At 32.8% G+C, this 15,821-nt stretch overlaps 1 protein-coding gene across 12 annotated transcripts in view; it reads right to left on the reverse strand.

The window, feature by feature from the left end:
- SPICE1 (spindle and centriole associated protein 1) overlaps nucleotides 1-15,821 on the reverse strand; it is a 71,150-nt gene that overhangs the window by 20,234 nt on the left and 35,095 nt on the right. For 10 of the 12 annotated variants that reach the window (XM_081301631.1, XM_081301640.1, XM_081301630.1 and 7 more), the window contains exons 8-13: nucleotides 13,157-13,296; nucleotides 12,585-12,722; nucleotides 11,964-12,229; nucleotides 10,403-10,534; nucleotides 6,122-6,269; nucleotides 4,574-4,798 (exon numbers count right to left, since the gene is read on the reverse strand). In XM_081301631.1, the coding sequence (XP_081157757.1) occupies nucleotides 4,574-4,798; nucleotides 6,122-6,269; nucleotides 10,403-10,534; nucleotides 11,964-12,229; nucleotides 12,585-12,722; nucleotides 13,157-13,296 (1,049 nt within the window). The remainder of the gene's footprint in view (nucleotides 1-4,573; nucleotides 4,799-6,121; nucleotides 6,270-10,402; nucleotides 10,535-11,963; nucleotides 12,230-12,584; nucleotides 12,723-13,156; nucleotides 13,297-15,821) is intronic. The other 2 variants (XM_081301639.1, XM_081301632.1) reach the window with 2 other exon arrangements.

Consider the following 15,821-nt stretch of genomic DNA (forward strand, 5'->3'; position numbering starts at 1 on the left):
AATAAAGAAAAGAGAAAACCCATGGTACTATGTAAAGTAAGCATACTTTATCATTAAGGAAATAGAAATAGATCAGGCACATCTGGAGGATGTTCACTTGACTAACACCCAACATAAATGGCAAACACATATTGCAATAGAGAATTTACAAGATAGGTTAAGAAGGACTATTCCTTAAAGAAGTTTTGTTCTTGATCAAAGAAATTGATACTTAATAGCGTTCATTGATTGCGATCCTATCATAAAGGGAAAAAACTCTGCTGGTGTCATCTGAGCAGCCATTTTAATACTTAAATCATTTTAGACTCTGTAGCAGGGCAACAAGGATGCGTGGTTATATATCCTGGCTTGGTAAAAGTTGTGCAATTTGAGAGGTAGAGGAAAAACCCACTGTGTCTTCCTTGAGATACTGACTCTTATTTTCCTTGATGCTAAAATCAAATGAATCAAGTCCCTGTACAAGTTATTAATTGCCTTTGAAAATCTGGCCCATTTTATTCCAGGCCTTTAAAATACAAAACAAATGCCAGCAAGTGGTTCTTATGTATTTGGGGTGGGCATACAACTTATTTTTCTTTCCTCTTTTTTAAAATTTATTGTTGATCTTTTGAAATAGACCAAGGCTTTTTTAAAGAATTATAGTAATCATATCACTCTTATAATGCCTTATTAAAAGCATATTAATATTATGTTTCCTAAAAATATTGCAAAACTACTAAACTTATGAATTACCACTAGGTTATCAGGCATACAGTCTTTATTAGAATGTAATGAAATTTCAGCAGTGTAGCTATTACTTACTTTGTCTTTGGCCCCTGACATCTCATTGCCTTTGTTCTAATAAATTGTCTTAAAACAGATTTTAAAGCTGATTTCATTTTATACAATTCTTTATCCCCTGCTATACAGTACTGTAGCCACACTGGCTTTTATGACAGCCTTAGATCTGGAAATCAGTGAGAAGAATTAAAGAATATACTATGAAAATTTAAAAAAAAAATCCAAAAGACAGATCTGAACATAATGTGAAAAAAAAAATCTTTCAGAATATAAGAAGGAAAACACAAAGGCAAATATATGAGAAAATACTCCTGAAGGTCAACAGAAATTTTCTTGAAACTAAAGAAAATCACATTTTCAGATTAAAAAGTCCCACTGGTGTCCCACAGAGCAAGAGGGAAGAAATATTTAGGCATAACTTGTGCAATTCCAGGATAAAAATACAGGAATACTTAAAGCTTTCATAGCAGAAAAAAAATCCCATAAAACTAAAGAAATAAATATTAGATATAACATCAGGCATCTCAATTAAACACTGGATGCTAGACACTAACAGAAAGATGCATTATGTTCACAGAGAAAAAAAGGACTATGGCCTAGAATTCTTTATCTAGTCACATTATCAACCAACTAGAGGAGAAAAATGAAAACAATTTTATTTCTTCTTTTTTCCTCCTCAGTTTACTGAAAGAAATGATCAAGAAGAAATGAAACCCAGGAAATAGCTGATCCAATCTAGAAGTATAAGGATAACAAGTCCCAAGATAAGAACTATGCGGCATGCCCAAGGGTAATCAGTAAAGACTAGAACAAGTCTGAAGGGCTTAGGGAAAGAATCTCTGAGTGAATGTGAATTTTAAGCCATAGATGATGAAAGGACTTGAAGGTGATGAAAGCACATTATTCTTTCATCAACAAGAGGGTAAAAACAATTTGAAAGTCAAGAAAAAGCAAAAACTAAACAAAAAGTCATGATATGGCAAATCAAAAGGTTTTCAACAACTGATAGAATGAGAATTCACTTTGATTTTAATCAGAACTTACTTTTTTTTATTTTGGCATAAGGATTGGCAGTAACAAGAGACTCAGAAAGAAAATGTTACTTGTTTTCACTTTTCACTGTCCACATAGAAAGAACCACACAGAAAACATAATTGTGATAGTAGAACAGAATATTGGTGCAATTAAACTTATTAACATAAAAATGAAAGGTATAGCTGACTTAAGGTCGGGAAAGAAAACAGGAAAGGCAGAGGAAGGGGAGAGGAAGAGTGAAATAGTGAAAAGCAAGGAGATGCCACCTAAAATTAATGAAGAAGGAATGGAAAGTACAGAAAAATTAAATAGCTATCCAAATTAAAAAAGGGAGATAGGTGTTAAAGTGAGTTACACCATTTCTTCTGTAATTGAGGGTCTCTAATTTTTGTGTTGTCTCAAGAAAAGAGAAAGGAGATAATAGATAAACACAAATCAAATTAGGATAAAATTATTGCCTATGGAGACAGGCCTAGAGGTGGGGGAGGAGACATGTGTATTTTAACCATATGAAAATATGAATTAGAAAATACTTTAAAATAAAATAAAGTATGAATGAGAGAGAAAATGAAAATATGTGTGTGTACGCACACTCTTTCAAGAAGAACAGCTATTAAAAAAAAAAAAAAAAAGTAAAAAAAGTTACTAGCCAGAAGACAACATTTATGACAGAAAATCCCAGAGTTGTAGAGCAGGAGCCTCTAGCCATGTGACTCTTCAAATTCAAATTTAAATTAATTAAAATTACATAAAATTTGAAATTCACTTCTTAGTCACACTAGCCATATCAGGCACTCAACAGTGTCATGATATATTGACCACCAAAATGGATGGAGTAGATAAAAAACATTTTTATCATCACAGAAATTCCTACAGGACAACTTTATTATAAAGAATAACTAAATGCCAATGAGGCCTTATCTACCTTCATCTGAATGCAAAGTTTAACTGAACAACTCTTTTTTTTTTTTTTGAACAACTCTTTACATGTGAGTATTCCAAGCACATTGCTTGAAAAATATAATACAACGTTACCAATTCAGGATTCATATACAAAACATCTTTCTCTGCACATTGTAAAAGTAATTACTTGCTCTATAAGCAATTACATTACTTGCTTTAATGAGCACTTAGTGTATTTACAATCAAAAGTAAAAATATTTATTGTAATCGTTTCTTTAAAAGAATTTTAAGCTAGTTTACCATTACTAATGAAACATAATATATAATACTTGAGAAGAAATCATTGGAACAGCCTCTTAACAACAGGAAAACATCTGAACAATTACTTTAAAGAAAAAAAAATCTAATCTTAACAGATATTAGAACTGAAATTAAATTTCCTTAATTAATAACATTCTCCAGCCCTCTAAAGAGGAAATATTGAATCATAGAGTTGGAAAGCAGGAAGAGATATTCAAGAAAAATCTTCTCATACTAGAGATGGGAAAACTGAGGTCCAGAGAAGGTAAGTATCTTAGCCCCACGCCTCACAAGTACTGCCTGCCAGCACTTCTCTCAGCCTGGCACTGTCTCCTCTATACCACGTTGAACTGACAATCACTACATTTACATTATAAATAACAAAATAAAATTTCATAGCAAGGATTTGTCATTTTCTTTAATGCTTCATGGCCACTTCATGTGCTTTTTTGGAAACATACATGAAAGTGCAAAAATCTGACAAAATTTTTCTTTCCCAATGACAACAGAAGTCATTTTTGACTGGTCCCCAACAGAAGAATATAGACAAACTTTTTAAATTAATAAAAATTTAAGCAAATCAAGGCTCAATAATATTTTCAAAGAAACTTTAGAGGAGAATCTAAGGTAATGGTTCTTATCTCTTTTTTTTAACTAAAAAACTCTGAAAAATGAAATAAAGGCAGTAGCTCAGAAAAAAAACCAAAAACAACAATGAACATTCAGACAAATTTTCCCAACAGTGAGAAACTTCTGAAGACCATTCATGAAACGCAAGAATCTCTGAATGAAAGATTACCAAAAGAGTTAGCATTTTTTATTTAAAACTATAATGGGGCTGGGTTGTAGCTCAGTGGTCGAGTACTTGCCTAGCATGTGTGAGGTACTGGGTTCAATTCTTAGCACTGCATATAAATAAAATAAAGGTCCACTGACAACTAAAAAATTATTTAAAAAAATAAAGATATTGTGTCCATCTACATCTAAAAAAAAATTTTTTTTAAATTACAAAAGTAATTCTAAAGCTATTTTTAGTTGTCTATCTACTTCTTGTAAAAATTTCCTCAACTGAGTTGAGAACATCCAATGAGAAAAAGGTTAACATGATCAGATATGACTTATAAAATCCTTAAGTCCCAGTTCTACTCTTTCCTTGGTCATACTTTCCTTATTATCTGAGGTATAAACTTTCCTTATTATCTGAGGTATAATCTCCTCTTGTTTCTTCCTCCTTCATATGCTCCTAGACCTTGGGGACAAAGGGAATTCCCCTTATTTTGCATCTTAATGCTAAGAACTTTGATCCTTGGATCTGAGTTTAATTTTCACAATGTTTAATGGAACAGACATATAATGAAATTAATTCATCATCATACTTCATTATACATATAAGACATAATAAAAAGCACACTGAAAATTCCTCCTTCAGCTAAAGATTGTGGTCAGTAATCAATGTTTTTCAATTCTATTTTGTAGGTAACAGTGAACACAATATATTATGTAATACAGCAAAAAAAAAAATAACTTCTATAAACCTGAGAAGAAGCCTGCTTACCATCCTGCAGAGGAGAGAATTCTGAGTTGCTTTTCTGCCTGGGTGGTGTTAACAACACAGCTGGCTCAAAAATACGTGCTGGAAAACTGGTGGTCAGATTCACGCTATCAGGGGGGGTTGGCACCTGAGACAATTTAACAGGCAACTCTTCCTGTGGGAAATCAACCACTTCTTCCCCTCTGAACATCAATGGCACAGAGACATTAGCACTTACAACTGGACCCTCTACAGAAGACAAGAAGATATTAATATGTAAGGAAAGTATGAGCACACCTCAGGTGTTAATTCTTACATACATATAAATAGAATACAAAATTCATTCAGCCCCTAGAGCCTTCACTTCCTAGGCTATATTCTCCTTTGCCAGCAATTCATAGGCAGCCTCCTGTGGAGCCGGCACTGGGAAGAAGTTGCTATTTCTGAGAAAAGTACAAAGCGCCACAAAGTCATAAAAAGAAAGTCACTTTTTAGGAACTCATAAAAAAAATCTTACTTGGCATTTTAGAGTTTTTCATGATTTGTTTTTATAGTTTTCTAATGGTCCTAGAAGTAACAAAATGACAAGAATGGGACTGTCCATATACAAGGCTCACTACCAAACAAGGTAATTTCACAAGTCATGTACTATCACATTCAATATTATTTTAAAAGTGAGACTCAGAGCTGAGACTCAGATGCTAATAACCTTGTTTCACATACATAAATCTTACTTTTTCCACAGACAATAAAAAGAATTAACAATAATCTTATAATAAACTCACACTCCACCTTTCTCATCTCTGGATAACTAAAAGTTTTCTCACTAGTGAAATGACTCAGATAATAGCAAAGCACATATCTTTGACTGAGATATTAATAGAAAACCCCTACAAAAATAGATACTTCATGCAACTCAAATTTTAGGCTGCCACTACTTAGAATCCATCCTAAGAAAATACTTTTAAATACATAAAACACTCTACACATGGACAATCATCAAAGTATTGCTTACAAATGAAAAGTGAAAAAGCCTAAATGTCTTATTCAGCCTATTAACACATGAAGGCACACAGGTGAAGAGAGGATTTTGAAACATCACCACATCTGAACAAAAGTTATGAATTTCTAAAACTCAGGGGTGTTTTGTTTTCAATACTATCTCTTCTGAATCTGGGACACCATGATTAAAACTTAACACTAACATCTCACCTGGCCTAGGTATTCAGTTCTCCCATGTCCTACCTGCATGACTGCTAAGTTACTGACTCTCTCTAAGCCTCAGTTTCCTCATTTAAAAAGGGGATAACAAAACAGGTGCCTCATATGGCTATTATGAGGATTAAATGAGAAAATACATGTAAGACTCAGAAAGTACCTGGAAAATAGAAAGTATTCAATAAATATCAGCTGGTAAAGCAGTGGCAATTGCAATAGTGATAATTCAGTATATGCCATAAGTAGCTAATAACTCCATACAAGTTTAGAGGTTCAGGATTTGATTTGTTTGCTTGTTATTCTAAAGGCATTTAGCAGTTCACCGACAATCTGGAATAAAACGACTATACCTACTTGGATTGTCTATAATTCTACCTGTGGCTTCCCTTTCTGTTGCTTGACTTTCTTGTCTGGAGTTATTTATCACAGGACAATTCTTAATGGCATGTGTGAGTGATATAAGTTGCTCATCTGTTGTGACCATATATTGATGAAGTCTCGCCTGGAGAAGGGAAGAAATGAAATAAAATCATCAGCATAAAAAACATCAAATCATCACTAGAAATAAAGTCATATAAAGGATATGAATGTGTGCATAACATCATTATTTTATTTTAAATACTCCAAGAATTCCAGACTTTCATTAAAACTCTAAAGAAATGCTATTCATAATTATAAATATTCTAAAAGTCCCATGAAAGATAAACTGTTAAATAAATCATGGCCAATTAATATCCTGCTATAAAAATAAGAATTAACCTTTTTTATAAGGCTTTCATTTACAAAACCTCTTCATATAATATTATTTCAACTGACTCTCAAGCTACCCCAAGAGACTGATACATTAGAGGAAACAATAAAATATTCCTCAAGCATTTAAACTAGCAAACATAAACACTATAAAGATTTATGGTCTGCAACCTGTATACTCAGAAAAATGAGATATTATATCCCATCTGATTCAAATGTATGATATGTCAAGGTCATTGTACTGTCATGTGTAACTAATTAAAATAAATACAAAAATAAAAAATAATTTAAAAAAATTAAAGTATTTGAAACAAGGTTGTTGAAGAGACCAACCAAGGAAATTTTCACCTACCTTGCTCCGATTCAGGCTACTTCATGCAATCCAAATGCAAAACACTGTCTTGAAATATAACTCATTTGCACTAAAATAACTGTGAAAGTAGATGAATTTTGTTTTGCTTTCTTAATTACTTATTTCAACTTAGTCCAAAGGAAACTACCCTGATTGGAAACCTATCTATAAATATCTATTAAATATGTTTCATTTAATGTGAAATGTGAAAAAAATTTATGGTAATATATATGAAATAATGGTGAAGGAACAAGAAAGCACAAAATTCCATGTTCAATGATTATAACTTTACATGTGTCTGAATTATTTTTATATATGTACACACATATGTATTCTCATATTTGTCTATGTATACATAATTCATAAATTTTTAGAAAATTATATAAGGCTTTCTTTTACTTAAAGGATCATTCACAAAATACCTCACTGCTGATTTACTCTATATCAAACAGCTGGATGTATTTGGATTTCCATTCTTATATTTAAAAGTCAACTAGACTGCCCAAAAGTTTAGATGAACTTGTTGTTCTTATCTTTTCCACACTTAAGATCAAAGTAGTCAATCAAAAGCACCAAGTTTAATTACAACCACATAATGCAGGTCTTTCTTAAGCTAAGTACTTAGCAAATACTTCTTAGCAGAAGAAAAGATGGCAGGTAGAAGGAAAGAAAGGAAAGTTGTATAAATTGCTCAGACCTTGCAAAGATTAAGTAAGAGAAACCAAGGATGATATATAGTAATAAACTATCTAAGTATATAAATGTCTCACATAGGCTTACAGATATACATTGTTGATCCAGACATATTAGAAATATTATGATACAGTAGAATGATATAACTGGGGAAAGCATGCTAAACATTTTTATATCATCAGCTGATATTTCTTCCCAAATTTCACACTCATATATGCAGTGGCTTCGACATCTCCACCTAAGACTCAAATAGACTTCTCAAACCTAAGACACAAAACCAAATTCTTCCTGAAGGCTTCATGACCTTGTAAGTAGAAACTGTTAATTGTTTGGTCCCAAATTCTGGAATCACCCTTGACTCTTTCACATTCTCTTCTTCACCCCATATCTATAATGGGTTTGGCTGGTTTTCAAAAATATATTCAGAATTTGATCAATTTCACACCCTCTGCCACTTCTACTATAGACCAAACTGCCATGTTTCAACTGAATTATTCCAATAACTCCTATATGTAATGTCCTGCTTCAGGGTTTGACTACCTAGTCTAGACCTGTTCCCAAATTGTATATAGAGATACTGAGGGCACAAGAATGAACTCACAGGTCCCCAGAGGACATTTTGAATTTTCAAGAGAAATAGTGAAGTCCAACATTTATCAGACATTGGTGAACTATTAGCTTCAGGCAGTTCACAATGTCAACATAAGATTAGATTACATTACTTTTAATAATGTCAAATCTTCTTATGGCTGGTTTTCCAGCAATTGCTATGCTAAAAAAAAGTTCTAAGTGGAAATACAGGAAATAAGAGCAATGGTGTTCAATACATTCTAAGTTTTGAAAAGTTGTGCAGTGCTCAAAAGGTACACAGATACCACTGGTAAATAACTGTAGTTATTTAAGAATTTAATAAATACACACTTTGTATTTCAATTTATGCATATTATTTTTTATAATAGCTCCTAAGTTGTTAGACATGAGTTGTTTGGACCTAACTTCTTAATAAATGGAACTGTTAGATATTTCTTTTGGCCAAGGGGTGCCATGAGTCACTAAGGGTACCATCACTCAAGGCAGCATTTCTAATCTAGTCTCAAGATTGTAAACTAGATCCTCTCAAAAGCCAGTTTCCCACCTCATTTTTCCCAAATCCTTAAACAGTATGGAAAGCCTGTGACCTGGCTTTTCTGATCTCGTCTCCAATGCTCTCCCTTTCCCGTGCTCCATTCCCACCACACTGGTATCCTTGATGACTCTAAGTTCACAGACACAATGTCAGCTTTGCCTTGCTTTTTCTCTGTTCTTCTCTCAGCTATGTGCATGCTCGTTCCCTTACCTCTTCCAGGCCTCTGCTCATATGTCACCTCTACAGAAGGCATGGCCCATCCCATTTATAACTATATTCCACACCCATTAGGCATTTCCTATGCCTTTTACTTACTTTATTTTTCTTAAAGTACAAATAAACACCTAATTGACTACATATATAACTTCTTTATTTTTTAGTACTTATTTAGAATGTAAGCTCCACCAGGACAAGGATTTCTATATTTTGTTCACAGCTGTATTTACTACATCTAAAATAATGCCAGGTCCTTAGTAGACACACAATAAAGATTTGTTAAATGAATCAGTATAATTTAACACTTCACATCTTCTGAGGAGAACTGAAAATATATTCATGCAAAATCATGTTCATAAATGTTCATAACAGCAATGTAATAGACAAAAAAATGGAAATAATCCAAATGTTTATTCATCGACTGATGAATGGACAAATAAAAGGCATATCCATAACATGGAATATTATTGAGTGATATGAAAGAAGCCAGACACAGAAGACCACAGATCCCACTGCTACAAAATGTCTGGATTAAATCCATAGAGACAGAAAGTAGACTAGTGACTGCCAGGGGTTAGAGAAAGAGGCAAATCTAGCATGACTCCTCATGGGCATATGGTTCCTCTTCAGGAAGATGAAAATATTCTGGATTGAAATGAGAGTGCTGGTACACAAGTCTTTAAAAGGGTGGACTTAATGGTATGCAGACTACATTATCAATTTTTTTTAATTACACATTTTACATCTAGTGTTCATTGACACAAACAGAATTTGTCTATTATTCTTTTCTAATCTCTTGTAGCTGATAAATAATAAATACCCATAAGAACAAAAAGATGACCAAAATAGCCTCTACATTCATGTAGCACAAAGTGATAATATAAAAATACACATAACCATAACATAATGTAGTAAATGCAATGATAGCAATATCCAGAGAGCATCAAAAATATATAAAGGAAGTACTTAATGCAGTATCCAAGCAATAGAAGAGATATTGTATGCCTTAAAAAAAAAGGCCTTGGCATTTAGTCAAGTGGCAAATCAAATATGAAGACACTTGTTAACTGTAAATAGTACCTGAAGCAATTTCCAGGAAAGTTCTGCAACAGCTATCCTCTGCTGTTTTGAAATTAAAAGTGGCAACCATAACACTCATACTTTAGCTATCAAAACATTGCACATTTTGGTTAACCACTATAATACCAGCAGTTATCATTTCAATATATATTCTTTTACCCTAAATAGTATGTGTATTAAACTCAGCACACTTATTTTATATTCTTATTCTATATACAATTTGTAGTCTAAACTTCTACTATAGTACCTTCAATATAAAAAATGTTCAATAACACCAACCATTGATGATGGTAATATGTCAAAAAAAATCACATCAGCACAGCTAAAACAAAATCAACTCCCCTAAGAGAATCCTGCACATGTGCAAAGACATTTCATACTACAAAACATGGAAAAGTCTGGGATAGCATTTGAGTACCTGTGTGGCAGTAGTTTCTTCTCTCAGAAGAAGAATTTCAGCTGTTAGAGCATCAATGAGCTCTCGATGATCACCTAATACATGTTCCAGTTGCTTCCTTGTCTCTACTTCTTTACGTAGTTGAAGCTCACTCTACCAAAAAAAACAAAAAAAATCAAAACTAGCATCATATATTGAAAACTAAAAGTTTCTACTCAAAGTGTCAAAGAAGACAATTACAAATATTTACATGTTATAAGATAGTAATAAAAATTTAAAAATTGCATTACAAAGTTTATTATATTTAATTGAATAAAACAAGCTGCTTTATCCTCGTTTTTTTAAGATAGAATATAATAAACAAAATGGTATGTAACATTAAATAATTATATTTTCATGAAAGAAACTAAAGGGATATACATATACATATTGTTTGAATATACATAGACTATCTCTAGAAAGGCACACTGGTATCTAGTAATGATAGCGGGACACAAGAAAGCAAATAGGTTAGCTGGAAGTTAGAGATAAGAACTAGAGTATTCATTTTATATCCTCTGTATCTTTGAATTTCACACCATATGACAAGTCATCGATTCAAAAATTAAGTTTGCTAAACTATAATTAAAAACAAATAACATTAAACTCTCTTAAATACATCCATTAAATGGTTTATCTTTGTAAAGTAAGTGATTAGCTAAAAAGGACATTCTTCTAAGCCTGCAATACTTTCCAAGCACCAGAAGTACATTCCTGAAGACTCCTGACTTAAGGGTAAAAGAATGTTAACACTTTATTTAAAGTCTGAGAGAACCACAAATTTTTCATTAAAAGGCAATCTTAGCAAAACAGCTCCAGAGCAATTGAAACATTGAATTAAGAGTAATAAATTTTATTTTTTAAATAAAATGTCCTTAAACATTTTGTCATATTTGTTTAATAGATTTATGAATGTTAAGTTTAAATAGATTTTATAAAAGATAAAATGCATAGTGTATTCTAATTCTATGGCATTCTGAATACTGATGAGTATTTATAAACAAAAAATTCTTGCTTGTTTTATAAATTATTTTCACAATAAAACATCTGCCACTTAAAAACTCAAGCCATACTGAGCTACCAATCATACAAAAAACATGAGAAATTTTCCCACCTATCTAATCTACATACAGAACTCCAAACTGAACTAACGTGGGTATAGCAAGCAGAGAAAGGCAAGAGAATGAAGACCCAGCTAATTGTGCTATTTAATCTATAGCTGCCAAACAGAATCTATGCTGTTTGGCAGCTATAGACTATTAATAATCTCAATATCAGCACAAGATATAATTCTATTTACATCAGATTTCCCTTACTAATTAAAATTTGTTAAAGCTCATATTTGCATCAAATAGACTATTTTAGGAAGTATCAACTAAATAGTAGGGGTAGATTAAAACCAAATTACTGCAGATAGTCTAAAACTGAATTTTCAAATAAAAGTTATTTGAATTTGACTGAATTTTATTTGAAGGTTACAATAAACTAAGAAAAAAAATTCACATATATTTCTGTTTGAAGAGAAGCCATGTCATGCCCTTACCTCTCTCAGGTACCGAATCAGGCGACAAAGAGAGCTCACCAGAGACAAAGTGAAGCCTGTGAGACCCTGACCCCTCTGCAGTCCCTTGACCTCACGTCCTGTCCACCTCTCATATTCTTCCATTTCATGTTCCACTTCATGTATCATATGTTTGAGGACATCCAAGCTGGAATTATTGCTGTTTGATAAGTCTGCAGAGGTAGTGCTAGCTGATAACATGTTTTTCTTCTGCTTGGAAGGAGCACGCGAATCTGGTTTTCTTTTCACTGAGAATGACAGAAATAATTGTATTTCAAGACAAGAAAAAATTACAATCACAAAATTACGAGAAAAATATTTTAATTATTCACAATATATAAAAAGTTTTTACATAAGTTATTACCATTTTTATTATAAAAATAAATTCAATTTTAACAAGGTTTACACTATAATGAATATACTGGAATCATCCATCAGAATTTTGTGGATTAGGAAGGATTTCTTAGCTAAGTGCCAACAAACTCTTACTTAATTAGATCCCAATAGATGAGCTTAAGGGGGCAAAAATTTAGTAAGAGATTAAACAGCTATATCAGATTACATGTTTAGAAATCATTTTTGCAAATTAAAAAGAGACTTAACCTTTATTTAGCAGTTGTTTTTGCTTCCTTGAGTTGAGCACCTGTCCTACAACATAGCTTGAGTCTAGAGTTTCAGTAGATTCTTCAGGCTGAAGCCTGGTTTGGAGTTTCTTGACAGCATCAGTAGTATTCAGAGCAGCTAAAAGGAAGGACAATGAAAAAAGGTTATCTCAAGAGAACAAACTTTCTCTGAAAAGTCTTTTAAATGACAGATCCATTAGTATTTTAAATAATTAGGTTACATAAGGAAGTCAAAAGTTAAACAACATTCCTTTGAAAATGACTATTTTTTGCTGTGTGTTGTGGTGCATGCCTTTAATTCCGGCTACCCAGGAGGCTGAAGAGGGAGGATCACAAGTTCGAAGCCAGCCTCAGTAACTTAGCAAGGCCCTAAACAACTTAGTAAGAGACTGTCTAAAAATAAAATGAAAAATAAAAAGGTCTGGGAATGTAGCTCAGTGGTAAAGTGCTTCTGAGTTCAATCCCTAATACCTAAATAAATAAATAAATAAATTACTGTATTCAAGAAAAAAACTAATCAAGTAGGCTACTAGGAATAATACAAAGACAAACCTCTTTGTTCCCCTGATGAAACAGCAGATGGAGTTCTTGGAGGGGTTGTTATTTTTGACTGTGTTGCTATTTTCTGCTGAATATTAGTCCACAGTTTACTAATTAACTCAGAATTCTCTTCCGTTAGTTGGTGGAGAAACCTATAAATTTCAAGACAATACGTATAGTAGTGTTAAAAAGTACTATCATTAAAACTGTCCAAATGTTTACATATTTGATTTGAAAGATTTTTAGAAATCACAAAGAAAAACTAACTTTCTCTTTAACTGATAAAATAGGTAGATAGCTAAAATATCTATTCCTCTTTGTGTTAGAGGGAATCATCCCATCTGCTTCTCAGTTTCCTATCTACCTTGGGTCCCTAATATAGAAGCATTTGCCCCTTCTGCAGTTTGGTGGTATGGCTCCATCTTCCCCTTTCTCTAAAATAATTAAGTATATACAGCTCAGCTCCTTTTGGTTTCTCTCTCCTACAAAAGAATCTGCCCACTGAGCAGACAGCCACTGCTCGTACTGAAGTAAATTCATTGGAGCAGAACAGGACTCTATGTATCAGGCAGAGAACAGAAGTAAAAAGAAAAGCTGTAGTTTAGGGCTTAGTATTTGCAAGCTCTTTCATTACAGATCTAAGCTTTATGCTATAAACATCTTTATACTGATTAAGTTGATATTTTAATATTTGACTAGTCTGATTCATGTATCTATTTTCTTACTTGGATTGATATTTAAAAGAGGTAGGGAGCCAAAAAGTAGAAACAACTCAAGGTCCACCAGCTGATGAATGGATGAGTAAAATATGGTGTAGTCATACAATAAAATATTATTCAGCCTTTAAAAGGAATGAAGTATTGATATATGCTACAACATGGATGAACCTTGAAAATAAGGTGCTAAGTGAAAGACACCAGACAAAACAGAGCATAATGCATTATATATATATATATATATATATATATATACACACACACACACACACACACACACACACACACACACATATAATATTAAATACATAAATATGAGATAGAATACATAAATATTTGTAAAAACATATACACAGATAGACAAATTCTATAGATAGAAAGTAGATTAGTGGTTATCTAGGCCCAAAAGGTTTGGGAGGATATGGGGTTTGACAACTAAAGAGCATGGGATTTCTTTTTTTTTTTTTTTTTTTTTTTTTTTTAAAGAGTGAGAGGAGAGAGAGAGAGAGAGAGAGAGAGAGAGAGAGAGAGAGAGAGAGAGAGAGAGAGAATTTTTTAATATTTATTTTTTTAGTTCTCGGCAGACACAACATCTTTGTTGGTATGTGATGCTGAGGATCGAACCCGGGCCGCACGCATCCCAGGCGAGCATGCTACGGCTTGAGCCACATCCCCAGCCCCATGGGATTTCTTTATGAGGCAATAAAACTTCCTAAAACGGTTAGTGATTGTATAGCTATGAATATGCTAAAAAGATTGAATATTACATTTTTAATGAGCATGCTATACACCTATGAATTATAAATCAATAAAGCTGTTGAAAGAAAAATGGAAGGGAGGGAGGAAAAGGGAATCTTATTTAGTGGCTCTAAAACCTTAGTTGCTTTCAAGCAACATATGGGTGGCACATTAGTACACTATTTGCTAAAAGCTATATTTAGCAAAATGTCCATGATACAGTTTATTCAAAGGGGACTAATTAACAAAGCAGCAGAAAAAATAAATCCAACCTTCCGGATAAATCTCAAGAAGTACTATAATGAGATTTCTACACAATTTGGGCAAATAAACTCCAACCAGTCTGACACCTATATTACTATCTCTAATGTTTATGGTATTTTTAAGAGTCAGTTATGTGAAATAATCATAACAACAAAAATACAATATCATCTACAGTTGGCTAATAAATGGGCCACCAATGTAGGTTCTCTATTCACATTCTTGATTGTTTATTTTGTTGCGAAGAAGCTTTTTAGTTTGATGCCATCCCATTTATTGATTTTTTAATTTCTTGTGCTTTAGAAGTCTCGTTCAAGAAGTCAGTTCCTGTGTCAATATGTTGAAGTGATGGGCTACCTCTTCTTCTAGTATGTTTAGGGTTTCTGGTCTAATTTCTAGATCTTTGATCCACTTAGAGCTGATTTTTGTGCTGGTAAGAGACAGGGATTAACTTTCTTCCTATTACATATGGATTTCCAATTTTCTTACCACCATATGTTAAAGAGGCTATCTTTTCTCCAGTGTATGTTTTTGGTGCCTTTGTCTAATATGAGATAACTGTGTTTAGGTGGGTTTGTCTCTGTACCTTCTGTTCTATTCCATTGGTCTTCTTGCCTATTTTGGTGCCAATATCATGCTGTTTTTGTTACTGTAGTATAATTTAACATCTGGAATTGTGATGCATTCTGTTTTGTATTTCTCACTAAAGAGTGTTTTAACTATTCTGGGCCTCTTATTTCTCCAAATGGATTTCATGACTGCTTTTTATACTTCTATGAAGAACATTATTAGAATTTTGACGGGAATCACATTGAATATGTATAGCACTTTTGGTGGTATGGCGATTTTGACAATATTGATTCTGCCTATCCAAGAACATGGGAGATCTTTCCATGTTATGAGGTCTTCCTCAGTTCCTTTCTTTAGTGTTTTGTAGTTTTCATTAGACAGATCCTTCACTT

Source organism: Spermophilus citellus (genome assembly GCF_964194105.1).
Source record: "Spermophilus citellus genome assembly, chromosome: 7".
Classification (NCBI taxonomy): Eukaryota; Metazoa; Chordata; class Mammalia; order Rodentia; family Sciuridae; genus Spermophilus; species Spermophilus citellus.